The 22315-nt window shown below is 34.5% G+C and overlaps 1 protein-coding gene across 3 annotated transcripts in view; it reads left to right on the top strand.

The window, feature by feature from the left end:
• TDRD3 (tudor domain containing 3) overlaps positions 1–22315 on the top strand; it is a 156972-nt gene that overhangs the window by 31897 nt on the left and 102760 nt on the right. For all 3 annotated transcript variants that reach the window (XM_035003256.1, XM_035003257.1, XM_035003259.1), the window contains exon 2: positions 21930–22014. In XM_035003256.1, coding sequence (XP_034859147.1) covers positions 21930–22014 — 85 coding nt within the window. The remainder of the gene's footprint in view (positions 1–21929; positions 22015–22315) is intronic.

The following is a 22315-nucleotide window of genomic DNA, read 5'->3' as shown; positions in this document are numbered from 1 at the left end:
AAATTATCACATGTGTGGAATGCTTTCTTCCCTTTGTTTTTTTCCCCACTGGGCAGCTCCCTTCTTTTTCTAATCTGAAGTGATTTTTTTTTTTTCTGCTGTGCATCTCTCTTCTGAGATTTCAATTTATCATTTTCTTGTGTTGGATTCATTTCTTCATTCCATTTTCTTTTTTGGTTTATTCCATTTCCATGTTAGTTCACATTCTTGTGTAGATTAATTTCCTGTGAATGGAGGGATAAAAGTAAATTTTCTTAGACGTTCCATGTCTGAAACTATATTTATTTTGCCCTCACACCTGAGTGATATTTTGGATAGTTGTAGGATTATAAGTGGAAAGCTTTTTTTTTCCATAATTTTGAGGGTATTAAGTCAAAAAAGTCTGATGCTAGCCTCATTCTTATTCTTCCTTTTTCCTTCTTCCTTCTTATTTGCTATATTTTTAGAGTCCTCTTTTTATATCCCTGGTATCCTGAAAATTCACAATTAAGTATCTGGGTATTTTTCCCTCCATTTATTGTATTGGGAACTTTTCTTTTTTACTGAGTTCTTTTAGTGTCATTATTTATATCTTTAGCTTTGGGAAATCCTCTTGTATTTTTTCCTTGCTACTTTCCTCTATACTCTTCTCTTTTTAGAACCTTTACTAACTGGATGTAGGATCCTCTAGATTAGTTCTTTAGGTCTCTTACTTTTTGGCAGTAAATAAAGCACAGAGGTTTATAAAATAAGTACCAGTGTTGGATATAACCAGAATCGGCTATTATCAATTGGTAAATTCTTTTTTTCTAATAAAAAGCAGAGATTTCAGATAGAAGTTCCCTTTGATCCACATCTTCAGTCCTCTCTCCTTCTTCCCTTTTTCAGAGGCAACCCTACTATGATTTTTGCATGTATTCTCTAAGATCTTAAAGAATACATTTACCTATATGTGTACATAAATAATATGTAGGATTGCTTAGTGAATAATTTAATAATTTATATAGTTAATATTTCACAGCTTACTCTTTCTATCCTCTCTCTGTGCTGGTATACGTAGATCTATTTGTAAGCTCCCTGGAGGCAAGGACTTTGTCTTGCTCATTGTGGAATCACCAGCACCTAGATCAGTATCTGACATATAGCTAGAACTCAATATGTGTTTCTTAAGTCAATCAGTATAGTTTATTTTTAACTGGTATGTAGTACTGTGTGAATATACTGCATATCACATTTTATATATTCATTCCCATACAGATTGACAATTTAGATCATTTCTAATTTCCATACTTACTATAAACAGTGTTGTGAAGCATCCTTATATGCATCTCTTTGTATTTGTGTTTCAGGTTTTTATCAAAATTGCTTACCTAGAGTTGGAATTGCTGGGGTTGTATGAAATAAATTTAAAATTTTTAACTTTTAAAATCATGATTTTAAAACAAGTTCTATTGATAAATTTTTCCATTTTGTGTTCCTTCCTTTGAGTGCTCTGCATCCTGGACCTATAGTTTTATCCTATTCTTTCTTTGAAACTATCAGCTTTTCAAAATGATAATCTACAGCCCCAGGAAATATTCATGCCTGATGCTTGAAAGAGTTAACCTTTGATTTTAAGTTATATTAGCTAGTTATTACTTCTTTTAAAAAAATAATTTATTGGGGGCGCCTGGGTGTCTCAGTTGGTTAAGCGACTGCCTTCAGCTCAGGTCATGATCCCCAGAGTCCTGGGATCAAGCCCCGCATCAGGCTCCCTGCTCAGCCAGAAGCCTGCTTCTCCCTCTCCCACTCCCCTGCTTGTGTTCCCTCTCACGCTGTCTCTCTCTCTCTCTGTGTCAATTAAATAAATAAATAAAATCTTTAAAAAATAATAATTTATTGAGATAAGGTTTACATAACATAAAATTAACCATTTCAAAGTGAACAATTCAGTAGTTCTTTTACTTTTTTCTCTCATCTTGTTGTATTTTTTTTTGTTTTACTTCCTGAGAGATTTCCTTGACTTTTTCCAAACTTAGTATTGGGTTTTTAATTTGGGTAAATATTTTTAATTTCTGGGGACCCCCTTTTTCTTTAATATTTTTTCATAATACCCTGTTCTTCTTTTATGGACTCTTCTTTAATGGATGCTTTAATATTTTTCATGGTGCTTTGTTTTTCTTTGATCTTTTGACTCTGAGGGAAGTAATCAGAGGTCCTTTCCCCTTCGGAATTATTTCTGTTTCCTCTAGTGCCATTTTTTTTGTTTTCTGTTTGTTGTTCTTGGTCTCTGTTTCATGTTATAGGCTTTCCCCAATTTTCCCTGTATTTGTTTATTAGTTTATTAGTTCACAGATTAAATGAGCCAGGAGAAAAACTCTGTATACCTGGGAGGGACTCTTAGACTAAAAGGATTACTAAGTGGATTACTTAATAACTCACTTTAGGAGCTGTAAATGCTACAGTGGTGTGAGCTTGTTTGTTTTGTGGTACCCAGTGTCCTTACTTGCCATCTTGGTTCTTCCCAAAGAAACCATTTGGCTTCTTAAAGAAAACCCTGCATGTATGTGTTCCTTTTCTCTTCTTTTCTCTCTTTCTTTCTTTTCTTGTTTTTGTGCTTATTTTATGTTGCAAACACCTGGTTGCCAGACTTTGAGTGTATGCCATTGAGTATGCGGGGGAGGGGGGGGGGGCGGCAGGTAAGAGAATGTCAGCCATTTTTCTCCTGTACCATTAACCCCTTCCTCTTATTCCTCTGTTTATCTCCAGCTCAGACATCTCTTTTGAATGTCTGCTGCCTGCAGGGCATGTCCACTTGGCCATCTTGCAGACACATCAAATCAGACCTACCCCAAACTGAACTCATCATCTTTCCCCAAAAACTGCTTCTACTAACTCTCACCATCCATCCTCCCTCTCCCTCATTTCCCCTGAGGCACCAGAATTTGATCTCTCAATGCCTCTTGCTGCTTATCTATACCCTCGTCACTGCCCTATTCTAGACCATCTTCATCTCTGATTTGGATTGATGTAATAGCTTCCTAATGAGTGTCTCCATCTCCAATATTGCTTCCCTCCCAGTCTGGATTTCTGTTGTACACAGCCAACACATTCCTAGTTTACCCACATGATAGTTAAAGAAAAGGAAGAGGTCTGAGGAAAGAACTTTTTTTGCAAAAGCAAAGCTTCTCACAATGTTATCCTCACTGTTAAAATTCAAGTTTGATGGTGGCATGATGAGGTGCTTTCAGGGAAATGGTTGAAGAAACAAAGGAAAAGGATCAGCAAGCCTGGAAAGGTGGACCTATAGTTGTTGGAAGCTGGAAAAGGTCTATTATGACTTTAGAAGTCTTTAATGACTCAGACCCAGATGGAACATTAAAGATTATCTCTTCCAGTTCTCTTATTTTATATATGACTAACCTGAGGCACAGCACAGGTCACACTGTTAGTGCTGAAGCCAGATTGTGGACTTTGAGCATTTTTTTACTCTGGGTTTAAGTGTAGTTACTCAGGGCATAGACTGGGACCAGACTCCTGGGGTTAGCATGCTAGCTCTGTCTTTTGTAAACTGTGTGTCCATGAGCAAGTTTAATTAAGCTCTTCATATTTGAGGTTCCTCATCTATAAAGTGTGTAATACCAGTACATACCTCATAGAGTTGTTGTGAGGATTAAATAAGTTAATATAAACAAGCCCCTTAGAACAATGTCTAGCACATAGTAAACAGTGTTAGCTGCTGTTGTCATATATTAATGAAAGGGATCCTGAATTTAATTATGCATGAGGCCTAATTTATATACCATGTTACGTAATATTTTCATTTTACAATGTAAGGAAATAGCCATGGTGCTCACAGTATATTCTTCATGTGTACAAGGATTACAGTTTACCTCATACTGGTGAAAGATATGGCCTGATTCCTTGTGAATACTACTGTGGAGTACTGAAGAGCTGCCCTGAGATGTGGATATCTGGTAGTTGGCAGAATTCTTCTGTGACTCATTCCTATTAAGCAGCCAGTCAGGAGATGGGCTTCAAATTTGTGATTTAGCAAAATTACACATTATTATGTTGAGACTTTTAGGGTTACTTACAAATAGTGTTAAATCCTCATGCTAATATGTTAATATAAAATATGTTCTGAGGATGTTAAATGACAGTTAGGTTCCCTTGTCTAATTAACTCTGTATTAAAGAAAAAAATAGAAATGGGGCACCTGGGTGGCTCAGTCAGTTAAGCATCTGCTTTCAGCTCAGGTCATGATCCTGGGATTCTGGGATCAAACCCTGGGTCGGGATCCCTGCTCAGTGGGGAGCCTGCTTCTCCCTCTCTCTCTGCCTGCCGCTCCCCCTTCTTGTGCTCTCTCCCTCGCTCTCTCTCTGTCAAATAAATAAAATAAAATACAAAATAGAAAAGAGGGGCGCCTGGGTGGCTTAATCGGTTAAGCGTCTGCCTTCGGCTTAGGTCATGATCCCAGGGTGCTGGGATCGAGGCCCACATCAGGCTCCCTGCTTGGCAGGAAGCCTGCTTCTCCCTCTCCCGCTTTCCCTGCTTGTGTTCCCCCTCTCGCTGTCTCTCTCTCTGTCAAATAAATAAATAAAATCTAAAAAAAAAAAATAGAAAACAGGTTGTTGATTACAGGACTCTTCAGAGCATTTAATATGTTATTTTAGCTTGTCTTGTGACTTGCTTAAAGGGCAATATGGTAAATAGCCAGACTGATCTTGAGATTGGTTGTTTTGGCAAATGGTGACCTACTGGATTTTGTAGAATAATTAACATGCCTAAATGAAATCTTTAATTAAGGCAGATGATGTAAGAAATTTCATATTTGTAAAATAAGAAAAGTGCTAATTGAGAAAGGTATAGAATTAACAAACAATACCTTTTTCACTTATCAAAAACTTCATGATGCTGGGCGCTTGGGTGGCTCAGTTGGTTAAGCACTGCCTTCGGCTCAGGTCATGATCCTGGAGTCCCTGGATCGAGTCCCGCATCGGGATCCCTGCTCAGCAGGGAGTCTGCTTCTCCCTTTGACCCTCCCGGCCCTCCCCCCTCTCATGCTCTCTCTCTCTCAGTCTCTCTCTCAAATAAATAAATAAAATATTTTTTTAAAAAAACCTTCATGATGCTATCTACCAGTTTAACATTGCAGTTGTGGAATGTATTACTGATGCTACACTTTGGCTATAGAAAATACTTTGACTACACAATTTGCCTATTTCACAACCCTGAGCTTTTTGCATTCATGCAACATTTATCATTCAAGAAATGAGTGACAGTTGGTTGTGTTGTTTCTAATCTCAGCCCATGATACCTCTTCTTCCTCAGAACCTACCCTGATCTTTCCATGCAGACTTAACTGCCCAATGCATCTTATTCATACAGGGTACATTAGAATATTTTTGTTTCTTTTCATATAGCTTTTCGCTTTCATGTCTGCCAGTTCACTGGACCGTAGACGTCTTGAAGATGGGTCTGAACTTTTAACTTTGTATTATTTGTAGTGCCAGATAAGTTCCAAATAAAAATTTTGCTGAGGGAAGGAAAAAATAGTTCATGAGACTGAATTAGCTTTAAGGAAACTTAAAAAAAAAAAAATCTCTGTTAATGTTTTTGGTCCTATAAAAGGCCAAATTCTTGTAACCTAATTGATATATGAGTGCTGTTACACACACTAGAAACTGTATTTGTGTCTATATCCATTGGCAGCGAAGTTTCAGATTTTTTGACAGATAAAATAACAAGGTCTGAGTCTTTATTTAACATTACCTGCAGGATGAATGTACTGCCAAAATATGGGTTTCATATTTACTAAATTATGGAAGTTAAAAAAATAGATTCACAAAATACTGTTTTGTCACATACAGTTTTTGTATAGGCATGTTTTTAAAATAATACTCCCCCAAATAACCTGACCTCTTGCCAGTCTGACTTTTATTCATTTTAGGATTATTATTAACATATGTTTCATAGAAATGCCTATATTTATTTGTGACTATTTTTTGATTAAATATCATCTTTGTTGACATGTACATCTTTAATGTGGGAAAATGTTTTTATTGGAAAATGGTGATGGCTTTATGCTTAGAAATGTTCAGAGTTTAGTAATCTCTAACAGTTGAGTTTTATATGCCAGATATTATTTTAAAAATGTGTTATTGCACTTTTAAAATTGAAAGTCATATCAAGGCTTCTTTCAAGATGAGATTAATGAAGATACAACTGTTACACGAGGCAGTGCTGTTTCTGGACAGTCCACACACATGAGAATGAATAAGTTGATATATAAATATAAAATCATGAGTTTATCCTGAAACTACTATTTCTAGTCCAACACCAGATGTTTATTTCTAGCCTTCTACCATCTATATTTGTATCTCCTTTCTCCAACAGTGAGAACCCTGATCCCTAACATCATCAGTATATTTACTCATTTGCTCCAAGTACTTTCAGAGTTGCTACGTCTACACCACTGTGGAAAAAGAAACCTACTAGAGTTCAAGATTTGTTTAGAGTTTTTAATGTTTAATTTAAATGTTTAATTTAATGTTTACTGGATTAGTTTTTTATTTTAGTGTGGTTACATTATTAATTTAACATAGATCATTGACTTCTTTCTAATTGTATTTAATTTTAGGCTCATATCTTATTGATTAAGTTTTATATTTTGAATGTATTCATCATCATTTTCAATAAAAAAAAGCTGTAAGGCAGCTCTGGACTAAGGATTCAAAGGCTTTTGTTTTGTCCATTGTTGCCACTTTCTATGTATCATTAGTAAATTAGCAAACTTCTCTGAAATTCTGATTCCTCTCTTCAATTTCTCTCCTTTTTTATGTTTACTAAGGTATTTTTTACATACAATTAAATTCACCAATTTTAAAAGTACAGTTTGATGGATTTGGTAACATATTTAGTTGTGTAAATGGATTTCTTACCTTCTAGCTCCTTTGTATTTGATGTCCTTCCTCACCCCAACCCCAGGCAAACTCTGATCCACTTTCTGTCAGAGAGTTTTGCTTTTTCTAAAATTTTATCTAAATGGAGTCACACACTGTGTGTAGTCTTTTGTATGTCGCCTTCTTTCACTTGGGATCATGCTTTTGAGATTCACTTACACTACTGTGTGTATTTTTATTTTGTTTCTTTTTATTGTGGTATAAATATATTACAATTTTAAGAAAGTCCATTCACCAGTTGATGGACTTTTGGGTTATTTATAGTTATTGCAATTATAAATAATGATGCTTTGAACATTCTATGTATACATTTTTGTGTAGACATATGCTATCGTTTCTCTTTTGCATTATTTTATGCAAAATAATTTATTTATGGTGGTTTTCCTAAGGATTGTATTATATAATATCCTTAACTTTTCATAATGCATTTATTGTTAATAATGTACTACTTTATGTAAAATACAGAATTGTTGCAACATCTGTCTTATAATTCACTTACTCTTTCCACTGGGTTCATCCTGCTGTTAACTTCATTTTAGTTCAGAAATAGTTTTCCATTCTAGAACTTTCACTTGATTTTTTTAAATGTTTCTGTCTCTCGGCTGAAACAGCATCTCTCTGCTGAGATTTAATGTATTGAAGGCATTTTTCTTAATTGAGAATAGTTACAACATTTATTTTAATATTCTTGTCTTTTAGTTCTAACATCTGGTTCATCTTGGATCAAATTTGATTGGTTTTCTTTTTTCTAGAGAATGTGTTTCATTTTTCGGGTCTTTGTTGGGTAATTTTGGATTGTATTCTTGGTATTATGCATTGTTAAGTGGTGGAGAATTTTGTTCTGTCGCTTTTCACTGATGATATTGTTTCCTAAGTTGTAGATGGCACCTTTTCTCGCTGGCATGAACTGCAGAGTCTTAATTTGTGCAGCAATTCCATTCTCTGTTAAAATCTTTTTGTCTTTAGCTGGATTGCTGTAAGTGTTCGGCACGTGGGTCATTCTGAGTTCATCAGAGAGGTGGGTAGACAGAGTCTGTAGATCCCCTCTTTAGGTCTTTCCCTTACTGGATTCCCCTCCATTCTTCGGTGCTCCTGGTTTCTTTACTTCCTTTTTCTGTTCCCCAGAGCATAAAGATTGTCAGTATGTCCTTGTGCACATCTGCGGCTAGTCTGCCATTTGGACTGCACTCTGTCCTAGATTTAAAGTACCAGAGACCATAAGTAACTTGTGGCTCCTGGTCTTCCACAATCAAACGAGCATGTGTTCCCCATCAGTATTTTCTGCTCACTTTGCAGTAGCTGGAGTTGATTTTTATATTTTTTCCAGATTTGGGGGTATTTTCTGCAGGGAACAGAGGGTGTCATCATATATCCAGTAGGGTCTTACTCCATCATACCCAGAAGTGGCACTTTAAAGAACATATTGATTCCTGTCTTTTAAATGGTGTTAACGACACACATACACATACACACACACACACCCTAATAAGGAATCCCAGGAGTCAAGTATGTAAACTTGAACACACAGGACTCTGAGAGAGGGTAGGGAGGGATCTTGTCATTTACCTAAATTCTTATTCAGTCATTGAGAGTGCTTTTACAATTAAGTAAAACTCTTTGGGATATTTGTTCATCAAGTAAGATTTCTTAAAATTAGAAGTTATTTATAAACAGTCATTTTTATTAAAACATTTAAGTATTTCCAAAAGCACAAAATATTTCATATTTTCTAAGTTTGAAGTTCCTTTTCTCTGTTCTAACACATATAATATTACATAGCAGCACGACTTTTAGAAATATCTCTTATAAAAACATTAATATTTGTCCTCTATTGTGTGTCTACAAATATACTCAAGGAAGTATTGTTAATATAAATTTAGAAACAACCTGAATAGTTAAAAAAATTTTGGTATAGCCCCTATGTGGAAGGGAATATTTTGCATCTATTGAAAAGGATGAGATGGGGAAATTCATGTGCTTGAAATGAAAATTGGCTGTGATATATTCTTAAATGAAAAGATATACTGCAAAAACTTTTATGTAAAATGACTGTTTTTATAAGCAAACAAATATTTTCTTCTAAATCCCACTCCAATTTATGTGTGTGTGTATTACAAGGATATAGAAGGTCTAAGATTGTTAATACTGTTTATTTTTTAGAAGGAGAATTGGGGAAGGGCCACTTTGAGCTTTTTATTGTCCTTCTCTATAGTTTGTATTTTGTTATTTATAGATTTAAGAAAACAATCAAGTTCACAGAAGGAATTTATTCAGGAATAGTTAATGAATCAAGGCATTTAATTTGAATAGAAAATGTACTTCTATGTAGATTCTAATCTAAAGGATAATTTTTCAAAAAATTATTGAATTGAATCAGTACTTCTCAAATAATAACTTAAATTCATAATAGGTATATTAGTTTGCTTTGGCTGCTATAACAAATTACCACAAACTGGGTGGCTGAAAACAACAGAAATAGGTGCTTTTAGTTCTGGAGGCCAAATCAGTTGACTCTCTTCTGCTTCTGGGGGTTGTTGGTGATCCTTGGTTTGAGACCTCATCACTCCATATCTGCCTCCATCTTCTCATGGCTTTCTCTTCTCTATTTCTTCCCTTTGTGTTTCTGTCTCAGAACCCTGCCCACTCCCGCCACGCCACTTCTCTCCTGTAAGGATTCTTGTTACTGGATTTAGGGCCTACTTGGATAATCATCTCAAGATGCTTAACTTAAGTATATCTATTAGGACCATTTTTCCAAATAAAGTAACAGGTTCCAGAGATTAGGACATTTGGGCATCACCATTCAGCCCACTATGAAGAGATATGGGGATATATTTAAATGATGTCTTCTAAGCTAAAAATTAAAACCTTTTAATTTATTTGCAGCATTTCAATTTCAAAAATTTTATCAACACAAAACATTTTGTATATAAGATGCATTTTAAAGAAATGAAAGTTAGAATCCATATTTACTGACTAATATATATCTTATGGACTAAGATATATATAAATGGGGCATATATATATATATATGGGGGCTGTTTCACTGTTTTGGCAAATAAGTCATTTATTTGTTTAATATTTACTTAATTTGGTAGCATATTTAAGTGACTGCTCTTTTTATTTTATGCCTCTTTCATTTTATTTTAATTTGTGAAGGATTGTCATACTATCAGATGGTAAAATATATGATTATGTATACTACAAAGAAGTAGGTATTTGCTGTAATTGCTTATGATAATCGAAGTAAATTTTCATTTTTAAAGTTTTAAATAAATGGCATTAGTTTAAATAAATTATAAGTAAATTATAAAATGTCTAATTTTAAAATTAGTAATTACAACTGTAATTCTGTGCTAAAGAATTTTAAGATTATTATTCACCAGCTATTTCTTGACATTGTTTTAAATTTTGATGTAAATGGCAGATTGGGCAAAAATGATGGCAATGTATTTTGCATTGGAAATTCTGTTTTGGGCAGAAATAGTTGTACAGTCTCATTGAATAACTTATTTTCTTATTGTTAAAACTGTATATATGTATCTGTATGTAAAATTGGAAGAGATCCACAAATTAAATGATGAAATTCCTTCCATCTTGCTGACACTATCTTCTATTCTCAATGAACCCCTTGTCAGTAATGTTAGAAATATGTAGTTCAGGTTTCCTATAAAGAAACATACACACACACACACACACACACACACACACCTCTGACACACACACACCTTAGTTGTAGCCTTTGAGGAAATTCCCTTTGTTCTTTGGCAATTCTTATTCTTTTTCTTTCTTCTAAGAACCCAGAAGACATCTTTGAGTATCATGTTTTGAAAATATTTTCCAGAACAAACACCAAGGGTACAGTGTTTAAGAAGGAAGAAAATGAGTTTATTTAGCATCTACTTTATACCAAGCATATGCTAGGTTTTTCATGCTGTCTCGTTTGTTCTTGAGAATAACTCTGTAGATCAATATTTTCAGTATGATCTCCATTTTTTTTTCCTTAGGAAAAGGAACAGAGGTGCAGAAAGATTAAATTACCTAGGATTCCACATGTGTTCAAGGGTGAGGGTGAGATGAGCATCGAGTTCTGCCTTACTAAACAGTACAGATCACATGACAATCTCTCCAAGCTTTTCATCAAAATGCCTTCTAATTTTTGCTATGACATCTTATATTTTTAAATAACATTCCTTATACAAACCTAACTGAGTATGCAGTCTCCGGTGGTTAATCCTGGGAGGCCCTTGGCATGGACTCTGCAGTTACTGATGCTCTATTGTGGTAGTCAGTGCACAGGGCATCAGGCCTAAAGTGAAGCTTTCCACCTGATGTATGGTTTTATAGCTATCACCTTTGTGCTGAGGAAAAGATGACAGAAATATCAAATACTCTTACTTTTTAAAATATAAGTTGCTAAAACATAACCTCAGCTCTGCTTCTGAATTAAAGTATGAAAATGTTGAATTAGAGGAGGAATGTAAATTATAACCTCCAATGAAATAAAAATCTACGGGCTTCATTTTATACTTTTAAATTTATGTGAAGGCTTGGTTAGCAAAAATGAATAATAACATAGGTTCCCATTGCCACTATTCCTTGTAATATATCTATTATGGGATTTCACAGAAATTATTTACAAAATTTTACTTGCTCAGCTGTTTTTAAAAACTTTTTTATACCAAATAAGCATTCCAGGGTTAATATCATCATAGGTTGGTTTATGTATGTATGTATGTATTTATATATGTATGTATATTTTAATATCTGAAAATGGGTTATAAAAAAATAGAAGTTTGTAATTTATTTTCACCTATCTTATGGTTATTAAAATTGTCATGCTTATTTATTTTGATGTCAGAGAAAAGGAACTATTGAATTAATGTTGAAAATACTCTTTGTGTCTACTCCACAGCAAAAAAGCCTTACTCTCTAATGATTTGTGTGTACTTTTTATAAGTCTCTATTCCAAAGGGTGCATGTAGGAGACAATACAAGAGAAAATTATCTTTTGACATTGAATTTTTTTTCTTATGAGGAAATATGATCTTTGTAGCAAACACAAATTTTAAAATTATAATAGTGTATTTTATTTTTTTTGATATCCCTCCTACCCCTTAAAAGCTGGTAAATGTCAAAGCCTTTATTTTAAAGCTAGTTTAGTACATCTTTGGAGGCTTACCGTTCATGTGATATTTTACTTTGTGAAGCAAGGTTGTCACCTAGTGGTGTTTTCAAGTAGTACAGCCTTCAGAATTTGCTAATAAGTCTTCAGTATTTTAAAGGAAGTAGTTTTTCAGATTTTAAACACTTTCAAGTGTTATGACTTTTCAAAGGATTTTCCTTATAATTTTTTCTAATTTCAGTCTTTTAGTGTTCAATGTTGGGTCAAAAAATTTTTGTCTGGCCCCTGAAATGTTTGAGTAGTAGGTTATGGAGCATGGTGTATATCAGGGCTTTTCATAATGCTTCACATATCTAGAAGTTCTTTGTTTAGGGGGAAAAATGCTTCTGTAGTACTAAGTAAATTTTCTTTTTTTGGTTTTTGCGTATTCATCCTTTCAGTTTTTGTGCCAGTTAATTTTATGAAAACTTTGCATTTAAAATGTTAAGTATCTTTGATATCTTTGCTTTTGGTATTTCTCTTTTGATAATATAACAATTTGAAAAATTAGTGTAGAAAAATTAAAAGAGATTTTCTGAGGTATGAGTGTGTAAGTATGTATATGTGGAAGAAATTTAATGTCATAAGTTAACTAAATGGAAGTAGTGTACATTTGTGTATGTAAAGAAATCATAAAACTAAAAACTGAAAAATTCATGTACTTTTAAAAATAGTTTATTTCTGGATAAAATAAATTTTGTATTGAAAAAAGTTTACTATATTGATTAAGATCAACAGTAAGTGATTGTACTTAGAGGTACTTTAAATAATACATAACTTTATTCATCTGATACATTCATACATAAGCCATAGAGAAGATTACATTTTAAGCTAGTGTTGATTCAGGTCCTTATTATGATTGTTGGAATAAAGATTCCAAGAATTCAGTGGTATTTATTTTGGCATAGGAGATAACCACTTTACCTAAAGAAAGAAAAAAAAATGGTAGGTGATAGAAGAGATACTTGGTTGTTAATGGAAATGCAATAAAAGACCTCTTTTTTCATTTTTATCTTTTGTGTGTCATAGTATGTCCTCTTCTGATTTATCTTTAGCAGTGTTTTGGTCCTGCTAATTACTGTGCTTAATAGGGATTTAGACAGAGAATCCCATGGGTTCATTCAGCTTACTGTGGGCATATCAATTTGTATTCTCATCAGTAATTTTTTTTACCCTTAATGTATCTATAAACTATAATGAATATATTGATTTCATCTGTACCAAGTGATCTGAAGCAAATTTTATGCCAATTTTTATTAGCTTTGTTAACTTAATAATCTTGTTATTCAGTATGGTTAAATACAGGCATACTTCAGAGATATTGTGGGTTTAGTTTCATATCACCATCAGTAAAACAAATATTGCAATAAAGCAAGTCAAATTAATTTTTTGGTTTCCCGGTGCATATAAAAGTTGTCTTCACTATAATCTATTAGGTGTACAATAGCATTGTGTCTAAAAAATATACATAATTTAAAAATACTTTATTGCTAAAAAATGCTGTCTTCTGACCTTTAGTGGATTGTGTCCTTTTTGGTGGTGGAGGGTCTTGCCTAGATGTTGATGGCTGTTGACTGATCAAGGTGTGGTTGCTGAAGATTGGGGTGAATGTGGTAATTTTTTAAAAATGAGACAACAATGCAGTTTGCCTCATTAGTTGACTTCCTATCACAAACAATTTCTCTGTGGCATGTGTTGCTGTTAGATAGCATTTTACCCATAGCAGAACTTCTTTCAAAATTGGAGCCAAGGGGCACCTGGGTGGCTCAGTCAGTTAAGCATCTGCCTTCGGCTCAGGTCATGATCCTAGGACCCTGGGATCGAGCCCCGCATCGGGCTCCTTGTCAGCAGAGAGCCTGCTTCTCCCTCCTCTCCCTCTGCCTGCCTGCCACTCCCCCTGCTTGTGCTCTCTCTCTCTCTCTCTCTCTGTGTCAAATAAATAAATAAAATCTTAAAATAAAAAAAAATTGGAGTCAATCCTCTCAAACCTGTTGCTGCTTTGTCAACTAAGTTTATGTAATATTCTAAATCCTTTGTTTCAATAATCTTCACAGTATCTTTACCAGGAACAGATTCCATCTCAAGAAACCACTTTCTTTGCTCATCCATAAGAATCAACCCTTCATCTGTTCAAGTTTTATCATGAGGTTGCAGCAATTCTGTTCCATCTTCAGGCTCCACTTTTTAATTCTGTTTTTCTTGCTGTTTCTACCACATCTGCAGTTACTTCTTCCACTGAATTCTTGAACCCCTCAAAGTCATCCAAGAGGGTTGGAATCAATCTCTTCCATACTCTTGTGAATGTTGGTATTTTGACCTGTTCCATGAATCAGGAATGTTCTTAATGGCATCTAGAATGGCGAATCCTTTCCAGAAGGTCTTCAATTTACTTTGCCCAGATCCATCAGAGGAATCACTATCTATAGCAGCTATAGCTTTCCAGATTGTATTTCTTTTTCTTTTTTTTTTCAAATTTATTTCTTAAATAACAAACTTGAAAGTCTAAATTATTCCTTGACTACAGAATGGATGTTGTGTTAGCAGGCATGAAAACATTAATCTTGTTGTACATCTCCATCAGAGATCTTAGGTGACCAGGTGCCTTGTCAATGAGTAGTAATTTGAAAGGAATCTTTTTTAACTGAACAGTGAGTTTCAACATTGGGCTGAAAATATTCAGTAAACCATGTTGTAAATGGATGTGCTGTCATCCAGGCTTTGTTCTTTTATTTATAGAGCACAGGCAGAGTAGATTTAGTGTAATTCTTAAGGGCCCTAGGATTTTCAACTTAAATCACCAGCTTCATTAGCCCCTAAAAAGAGAGTCAACCTGTCCCTTGAACCTTTGAAGCCAAGCATGGACCTCTCTCTAGCTATGGAAGTCCTAGATGGCATCTTCTTCCAGTAGAGGGTGTTTCATCTACATTGAAAATCTATTGCTTGGTGTACCACCTTCGTTAATGATTTTAGCTAGATCTTCTGGATAACTTGCTGCATCTTCTACATTAGTACTTGTTGCTTCCCCTTGCACTTTTATGTTATGGAGATGGCTTTTTTCCTTAAACCTCATGAACCAACCTCTGCTAGCTTCATACTAGTTATGCGGCTTCCTCACCTCTCCCAGTCTTCATAGAATTGAAGAGAGTTTGGGCCTTGCTCCGGATTAGACTTTGGCTTAAGGGAATGTTGTGACTGGTTTGATCTTCTATCCAAACATTAAAACTTTCTCCGTATCAGCAATAAGGCTGTGTTGCTTTCTTATCATTTGTGTGTTCACTGGAATTGCACTTTTGATTTCCTTTAACAACTGTTTCTTTACATTTACAACTTAGCTAACTGGTGTAGCGGCCTAGCTTTCAGCCTGTCTCAGCTTTTTACATGCCTTCCCCACTAAGCTTAACCATGTTTAGCTTTGATTTAAAGTGAGAGAAGGGTGACTCTTCCTTTCGCTTGAACACTGAGAGGCCAACGTGAGGTTATTAATTGGCTTAATTTCAATACTGTGTCTCAGAGAATAGGAAGGCCCTATAGGGAGAATAGGGAGAGAGCAGTAGTTGGTGGAGCCGTCAGAACACAGACATTTATCGATTAAGTTCCCCTTCTTACATGGGTGTGGTTCATGGCACCCCAAAACAATTACAGTAGTAACATCAAAGATCATTAATCACAGATCACCATAACAAATATGAGAATGATGAAAAAGTTTGAAATATTGTGAGAATTACCAAAGTGTGACAACAGATATGAAGTGTGCAAATGCTGTTGGAAAAATGACACCAATAGACTTGCTCGACACAGGGTTGCCACAAATCTTCACTTTGTAAGAAGTACAATATCATCTGCAAAGCACAGTACAATGAAGTACAATAAAACAAGGTATGCCTGCATTATATTTTCCCAAATTATATTCATAAATAGGAATTTATAAATCATTTTCTCCTGCCCTAGAGGAGGGAATTAGCAAGTTATTATTTCAGTGTCTCTGGGGTATAAGAATAATAGCAAAAATTGAATTTTTTGGCAAGCGTGTATATTCCACTTACTCAATGGGGATAGAAACAGGATAGGCAGAGAGAATAGATCTTTATTCAGGCAATTTTGTAAATTTTTTTTTTTTAATTTATTTGAGAGAGAGAGAATGAGAGACAGAGAGCATGAGAGGGAGGAGGGTCAGAGGGAGAAGCAGACTCCCTGCTGAGCAGGGAGCCCGATGCGGGACTCGATCCCGGGACTCCAGGATCATGACCTGAGCCAAAGGCAGTCGCTTAACCAACTGAGCCACCCAGGCGCCCCTGTAAAATATTTTTTAATGTGTTGATGGGGCATCTGGCTCGCTCAGTTGGTAGAGCATGTGACTTTTGATCTTGGGGATGTGAGTTCAAACACCATGTTGGGTGTAGAGTTTACTTAAAAAAAAAAAAATATATATATATATATATTCTAATGTTTTGAGAATTTGCAGTAGGTTGTCAACTTCCGTATTTGACAGGACCAAAGATACCTTTGAATATTAATTGATTTTTAAATTATCTCATGTTTTATTCTCTTCTTTCCCTGTATTGAGCTTGGGTAGTTGGAAGTTAGTTATCTTTATTTTCTTGTGTCTAAGCAGGAATTAATTTGTTAAAATTCCCATTTTGATATTTAGATTACATATTTGGACCAGTAATCTCAATGTGGTAGCAAATAATCCCATATAGATCAAAGACCACAAAAACCATAGGAGGCCATTTGATTTGGGTTTTATTCAGAGACAGTTAAACTACTGTATACCAGTCATTGTCCAGATACGTCCATTATTTTTTGATTTTGTTCCAATTCATTTGGGAAGAATGTTTTCATACATAGTTTTCTCCTTGGCATTTTAAAGAATTTTCTTGTGTCATCAACCTAATTTATATGTGCAGTAATAGATTGTCTTTGATTACTTTAGGAATTCAGGCCTTAGTTCAAACTGCTTGAATGGATCAGGTGGGTGGAGGGAAGAAAACTAGTGTTTGCTTTTTAGTGTTTCTGGTAATTAATTAGAACATTCCTCTTCCCTAAAAAAAAAAAAAAAAAAGGCCGTCTAGAAATCTGAAGTAAGGATTAATTCCATATATGTCCAGTTTGTAAAATATTTATGCCAAACTAAGTGATTTGACACTTTTTAGTCTGATGTAGACAACTCTGGTAAGAACATTTGTTAACTACATAATTGTGTTCCAAAAGTCATACAAAGTGACCCAAAAGACAGTTCTTTTACTCTTTTGCTTGAACAGGACGTCAGCTATGAATATTGTATCATTTGAGAGACACTTTGGTACAAACTTGCATGTGAAAGACAGGTAACTTTGAAGTATGCAGGAACAAATAAGCAGATAATTTTAATAAAATAATATGATTAATAAGCACAAAGTATGTGTTTCACATGCAGGCTGAACTATGTTTTGTTTGGCTTATATATTGCTTTACAAAAACTTAAAAGCTAAAAATGAGAAGATCTGACACTAACTGCTTTACCTGCCCTCCTACAGACAGTCAGCTGGAGGTGAGTTAAGGCTGTTCCCTTTAGATGGGGCATGTAGTCTTCAGTTTGTCTTTGTCCTCCTCGTTATGTGTCCATCATAGCCAGCAAATAAGTTAGACTAAGGATTTTACCTGCTTTCAGAGGAATGAATGAAAGGGAAATTGCCTGTCTTTGACCCTTACTGGTAGTAAGAGGTGTTAATGATGATCCACTATCTCAATCAAATAAATGAGATTAAAATAATATTTGTTTTATCATAGTTTTCTATCAATTGAGATTCTTGAACTATAGTTTGGGCATTTTTTTTTAATATGCCCAGGTGACTTTTGAACATGAAATGAAGATGGTTCTGGTAGTAACACTTAAGCTGTGACCCTTCTCATTGAATATTTTTCATTATTTGTAATAGGAAATCCCACTCCCCAAATTGGTGGATAATAATTAATTTTGGAGCTTTTACTTCTAAAGTGAAAAGAGTTGCTCAGGATTACAAATTAAGTGGCTCTGAGTAAGATGAAATTTTAATATCTTCTATTTACGAAAAAAGGAAGCAGTTTCTAAAATCTCTTTTTTAATTTGAGCACTTATTAAACTGTGATTTAAATTGGCATTAGTTGAAGTTAAAATTAGTGAGAAATGTTCATCTGTTCTGTGTCATGAAGAAATTTAGCCCTTTAGTGCCTTGCTTGTCAATAAAATGTATTTCAATGTATTTTTAGTACAGAATAGTAATGAGTGATTTTATAACATTACTGTTCCAAAATCACTAGAATGGAAGAATGTGTGCTTTTGCTGTTCTGGTCAACATGAGCCTCTCTGGGGTTTGTTTCTTCTTTAACTTCTTCTTTCATAAGTCTATATGCCTTTGGGTTTTACATGCTCAGAGATGGTACGTGGGAACTGATTATAATTCTCTTCCCTCCAGGTCCGTCGTGCAGATGTGTACAGGGATCAGATCTGGCATACTTGGTCCAGTTTTTCAATTCCTTTCTTTCCCAAAATTTCCCTCATTAAGGCTGCTGAATTTTGTGTTTTGTTCTTTCAGTTACTGCATGACTGTGATGCATCTTGAAGCCAGTTGGGGAATTTGACCTTTATTATTTATTACTTTTTATTTGTTTTATTCATTGATAGTGTTGGAGTTTTAAATGTTTACAAAAACAAGATGAACTTGTAAGTCCCAAGTTCTGGTTAATTTAGATTCAGTCCTTCAGTGAAAATGGTACAGTATTTATAGAAGGATTACCAAGGTGTCACTGTGGAGAGCTGTGAATGGGTCTCCTGTTCCTCAAATCCTTTGATTTTTCAAAATATGAAGGGTGAGTAAGGGAGACTTGTAAGATGTGGAAATTGCGATTGAGCCACGTTTTAGAATTTGTTATATTCAGGAGGCATTTTACAGGCATTATTTGAAAGAAATCACATGATATTTGACTTACACATATATGAAGTCAAATTTCCACCTCTTTATGGCTTCTGCCTTTACAATTTTTGTTAGCGTTTCCCTTTTAAATTAGGTAGGGATAGGTATTTTTACTGTTTTTACAATTTTTGAATCTCTAATTATTAGTATTAGTACTCTGATCTTTTACTATGAAACTAGACATGTTTGTTTGTTTTGTTTTGTTTTAAGATTTATTTATTTGAGAGAGAGAGAGAGAGAGAGAGAGCACTCTGGGCAAGGGGCAGAGGAAGAGGGAGAGTATCTTAAGCAGACTCTGTGCTGAGCATGGAGCCAGATGTGGGGCTCCATCTAACAACCATGAGACCTGAGCTGAAACCAAGAGTCAGAAGCTTAATCAACTGTGCCATCCAGGCGCCCCTAGATATATTCTTCTTTAATATATTGTGGAGCTCACTGATGGAGTTTACCTAGTTGTCCCTTTTTGCGTGTGTTGTTAAAATTGTCTAGTGGATCAGGAAATTGATTTGTACAGATACTGGTTTATGTTTGTGAGAAGATAGTATTTCTAACATAACAATTGTAGTTGATAAATAAAAATTGTATGTTGTAATGAAAAGACTGATGAACTGGGAGTCAGGAGGCATTCTTGTTTAAACTTTGTGTCACTTAAGTTTCTGTTTTGGGGAAGTTCTGTTAACATCTTTGGGCCTTCTTTTCCTCATCTGTAGAACTGAAGAGGTAAATTTTGATTATTTTAAAGATTTATTCCAGATCATCTCTCTTCCTATGATCTTTTAAATTCTAAAGACGTGCCTTTCTAGAAAAACAAAGTATTTTATTCATCATTGCATACTATTTCCACATTATGTAGGAATTTTGAAAGTTGTGTTTTTGTAATTACTCAATCAGCATTTAAGATATCACCCATATCTTTGTGTACTGTTGCTTTCTATAATCCATCTCAACCTATACTCATCTATCATTTCTTCCCCATTTTCCAGCCAGAATATTCCAGGTTATTACCTCTAGAAGTGCTTTACCCTTCTTACTTTTATGTTGTTGCTCATACTGTTCCCTTTTGTGCACCCTTTCCCATCCCCTAGTCACTTTGAGCCCCTGTAATGTTTCATTTATAAATATTTTGGCCTTTCATGTTTATATATTTATTGTGTTGTGCTGTTTGTGAGGCAGTGAACTCCTTGAAGGCAGGTGTTTAATTTTCATCATTTTACTAATCTCATTACTGAATCACATAATACTTTTCACACAAATAGGGACTTAATATTTCTAAAACTGAATTTGTAAGATGATTAATGATATATAGTCAGTGGCTAGGACCAATGAAATTTAACAACATAATAAGGAAATTAACAGCCATTTTGAATTAAAGCAGTGTTTTAACCATCTATGCTGACTATAGACATTTGTATTCCCTGGTCACTTATGTACTGTTATTACTGCCTCCCCTCCATTCATCCTACTCATGTACATACTTAACACTTCTGTTTTTTCTCTGTAACCCAGTTAACTATTTGCCTTTTTTCATCATTGTAGTTTAGCACTGCCAGGGTCTTAAACTCAATACTATATAATTTTTTTAATACATTCTTGTTTTGATATGTATACTTTTATCTCCTTGGTCTTGTTCTTAGGCTTATCAACTTTAATCTCTTCTTGTTCTTTTGCATTCTTCAGTTTACATTTCTTTTCATTTGCTCCTTCATTTTTGAGAAATTATTCAATCTATGTTTCTTAAAGGCACATGCTCTTTGGTTGCTGTCTCCAGGTAGAGTTTACACTGACAAGTGTCTTAGGATGAGTCAGTCTGATGTTGGGGATTGATGGTGGAATTGCTGGCCATCAGGGATGAGCTTGAATGAGTTCTGTCAGCCTGACACTCCTGTATCTTCTCAGTGGGAGGATGTCTGCAGTGGCAATGCTGGCACCAGCCTTTGGTTAAAGGAGTTGATACTGATTATAAATTATGTGAGATGGGGGGGCGCCCGGCTGACTCAGTCAGTAGGGTGTGCGACTCTTGATCTCCGGGTCATGAGTTTGAGCCCCACGTTGGGTGTAGAGATTACTTAAAAATAAAGTCTTTAAAAAAAGTAAAAGATGTGAGCTGTTAATGGGCATTTGTACAGGTGGACTTATGGGGGGATGATACCTGAATTCTAGAATTTATCAGAAGAATTTTAGAATGCCTGAATTGGGTATGAATGAATGGGTAGGAATGATTCTTTCCCTGGATTCAATAATCTTTTTACTCTTGAATTAATTATTGTCTACAACAGATGTGTGGTTGGTTTAGACTGGATAAAAGATCAAAAGGCAATAAGACAATGAGTAAAAAAACTGAGAAGAGAACAGGAAAAGTAAAAGGTATTAGCTAAAAAGTTGCCTATCTTTGTGCCACTTTAAGTCAATAATATTTACTAAAGCATTCTCAAGAATGTTATGTCCAAGAAAGGGAACTTGAGAAGATAATATGAGAAAGTAGCAGACAGAGGAAATTGTCAGGGATTAAGTTTAAATCTATGCTATTTTTAGTTCTATTTTTATAGCACATCTCAAATCTCTAAGAACTTCTGTATTAAATATTTAAGTCAGATATTATATTTGCATAATAGTAAGAGTAGCTCATACATTCATTAAGAAATATTTTGATATTTAAATAGCTTTTCTCAGAAAGCATATGGATAATTTTACGGACACAACATCCCTTTAAGGATACAAAAGAGGGAAAATACGCATTGCCCATTCTGTTCTATCAGATACGGTAAATAAACGGAATATCCAGAGCTCTTTCCCTGGTATTTATAGTAGAAGCTTTTTATGGTACAGAACACAATTGCATGTTGACTTAAGAATATAATTTGGTTAATTTTGAATTTAGAAAATATTAAGCCATTTATTTTATTTTAACAGGTATCTTTCAGATGAAGGCATTGAAGCTTGCACAAGTTCTCCTGACAAAGTCAATGTAAATGACATCATCCTGATTGCTCTCAATGTAGGTTTTGTTTATTAACTTACAAACATTTTAAATCTAGAAGCTTTCAAAATGTCTTATAGAATAAACTGGAATTTAAGATAAGTAATATGGAGGACATCTTTTGTTTTTACTGTGTATTTTAAGTTGCAGTGATGTTTGTTGAATTTGGTAATCTATCAGCCCAATTTTTAGAAATATATGTTTCTTATAAGATCTGTTATACAGAATCCAATAAAAAGGGAAAAAACGCAACTAGAATTCCCATTTCTCCCCAGTGATCAGTTACAGAATTTTAGAACATTTACAGTAGATATTTAAT

Source organism: Mirounga leonina, unplaced genomic scaffold, assembly GCF_011800145.1.
Source record: "Mirounga leonina isolate KUSES-001 unplaced genomic scaffold, KU_Mleo_1.0 Mir_127, whole genome shotgun sequence".
Taxonomy (NCBI): domain Eukaryota; kingdom Metazoa; phylum Chordata; class Mammalia; order Carnivora; family Phocidae; genus Mirounga; species Mirounga leonina.
The sequence above is the reverse complement of the archived record's forward strand: the minus strand, read 5'-3'. Positions and strand labels throughout refer to the sequence as shown.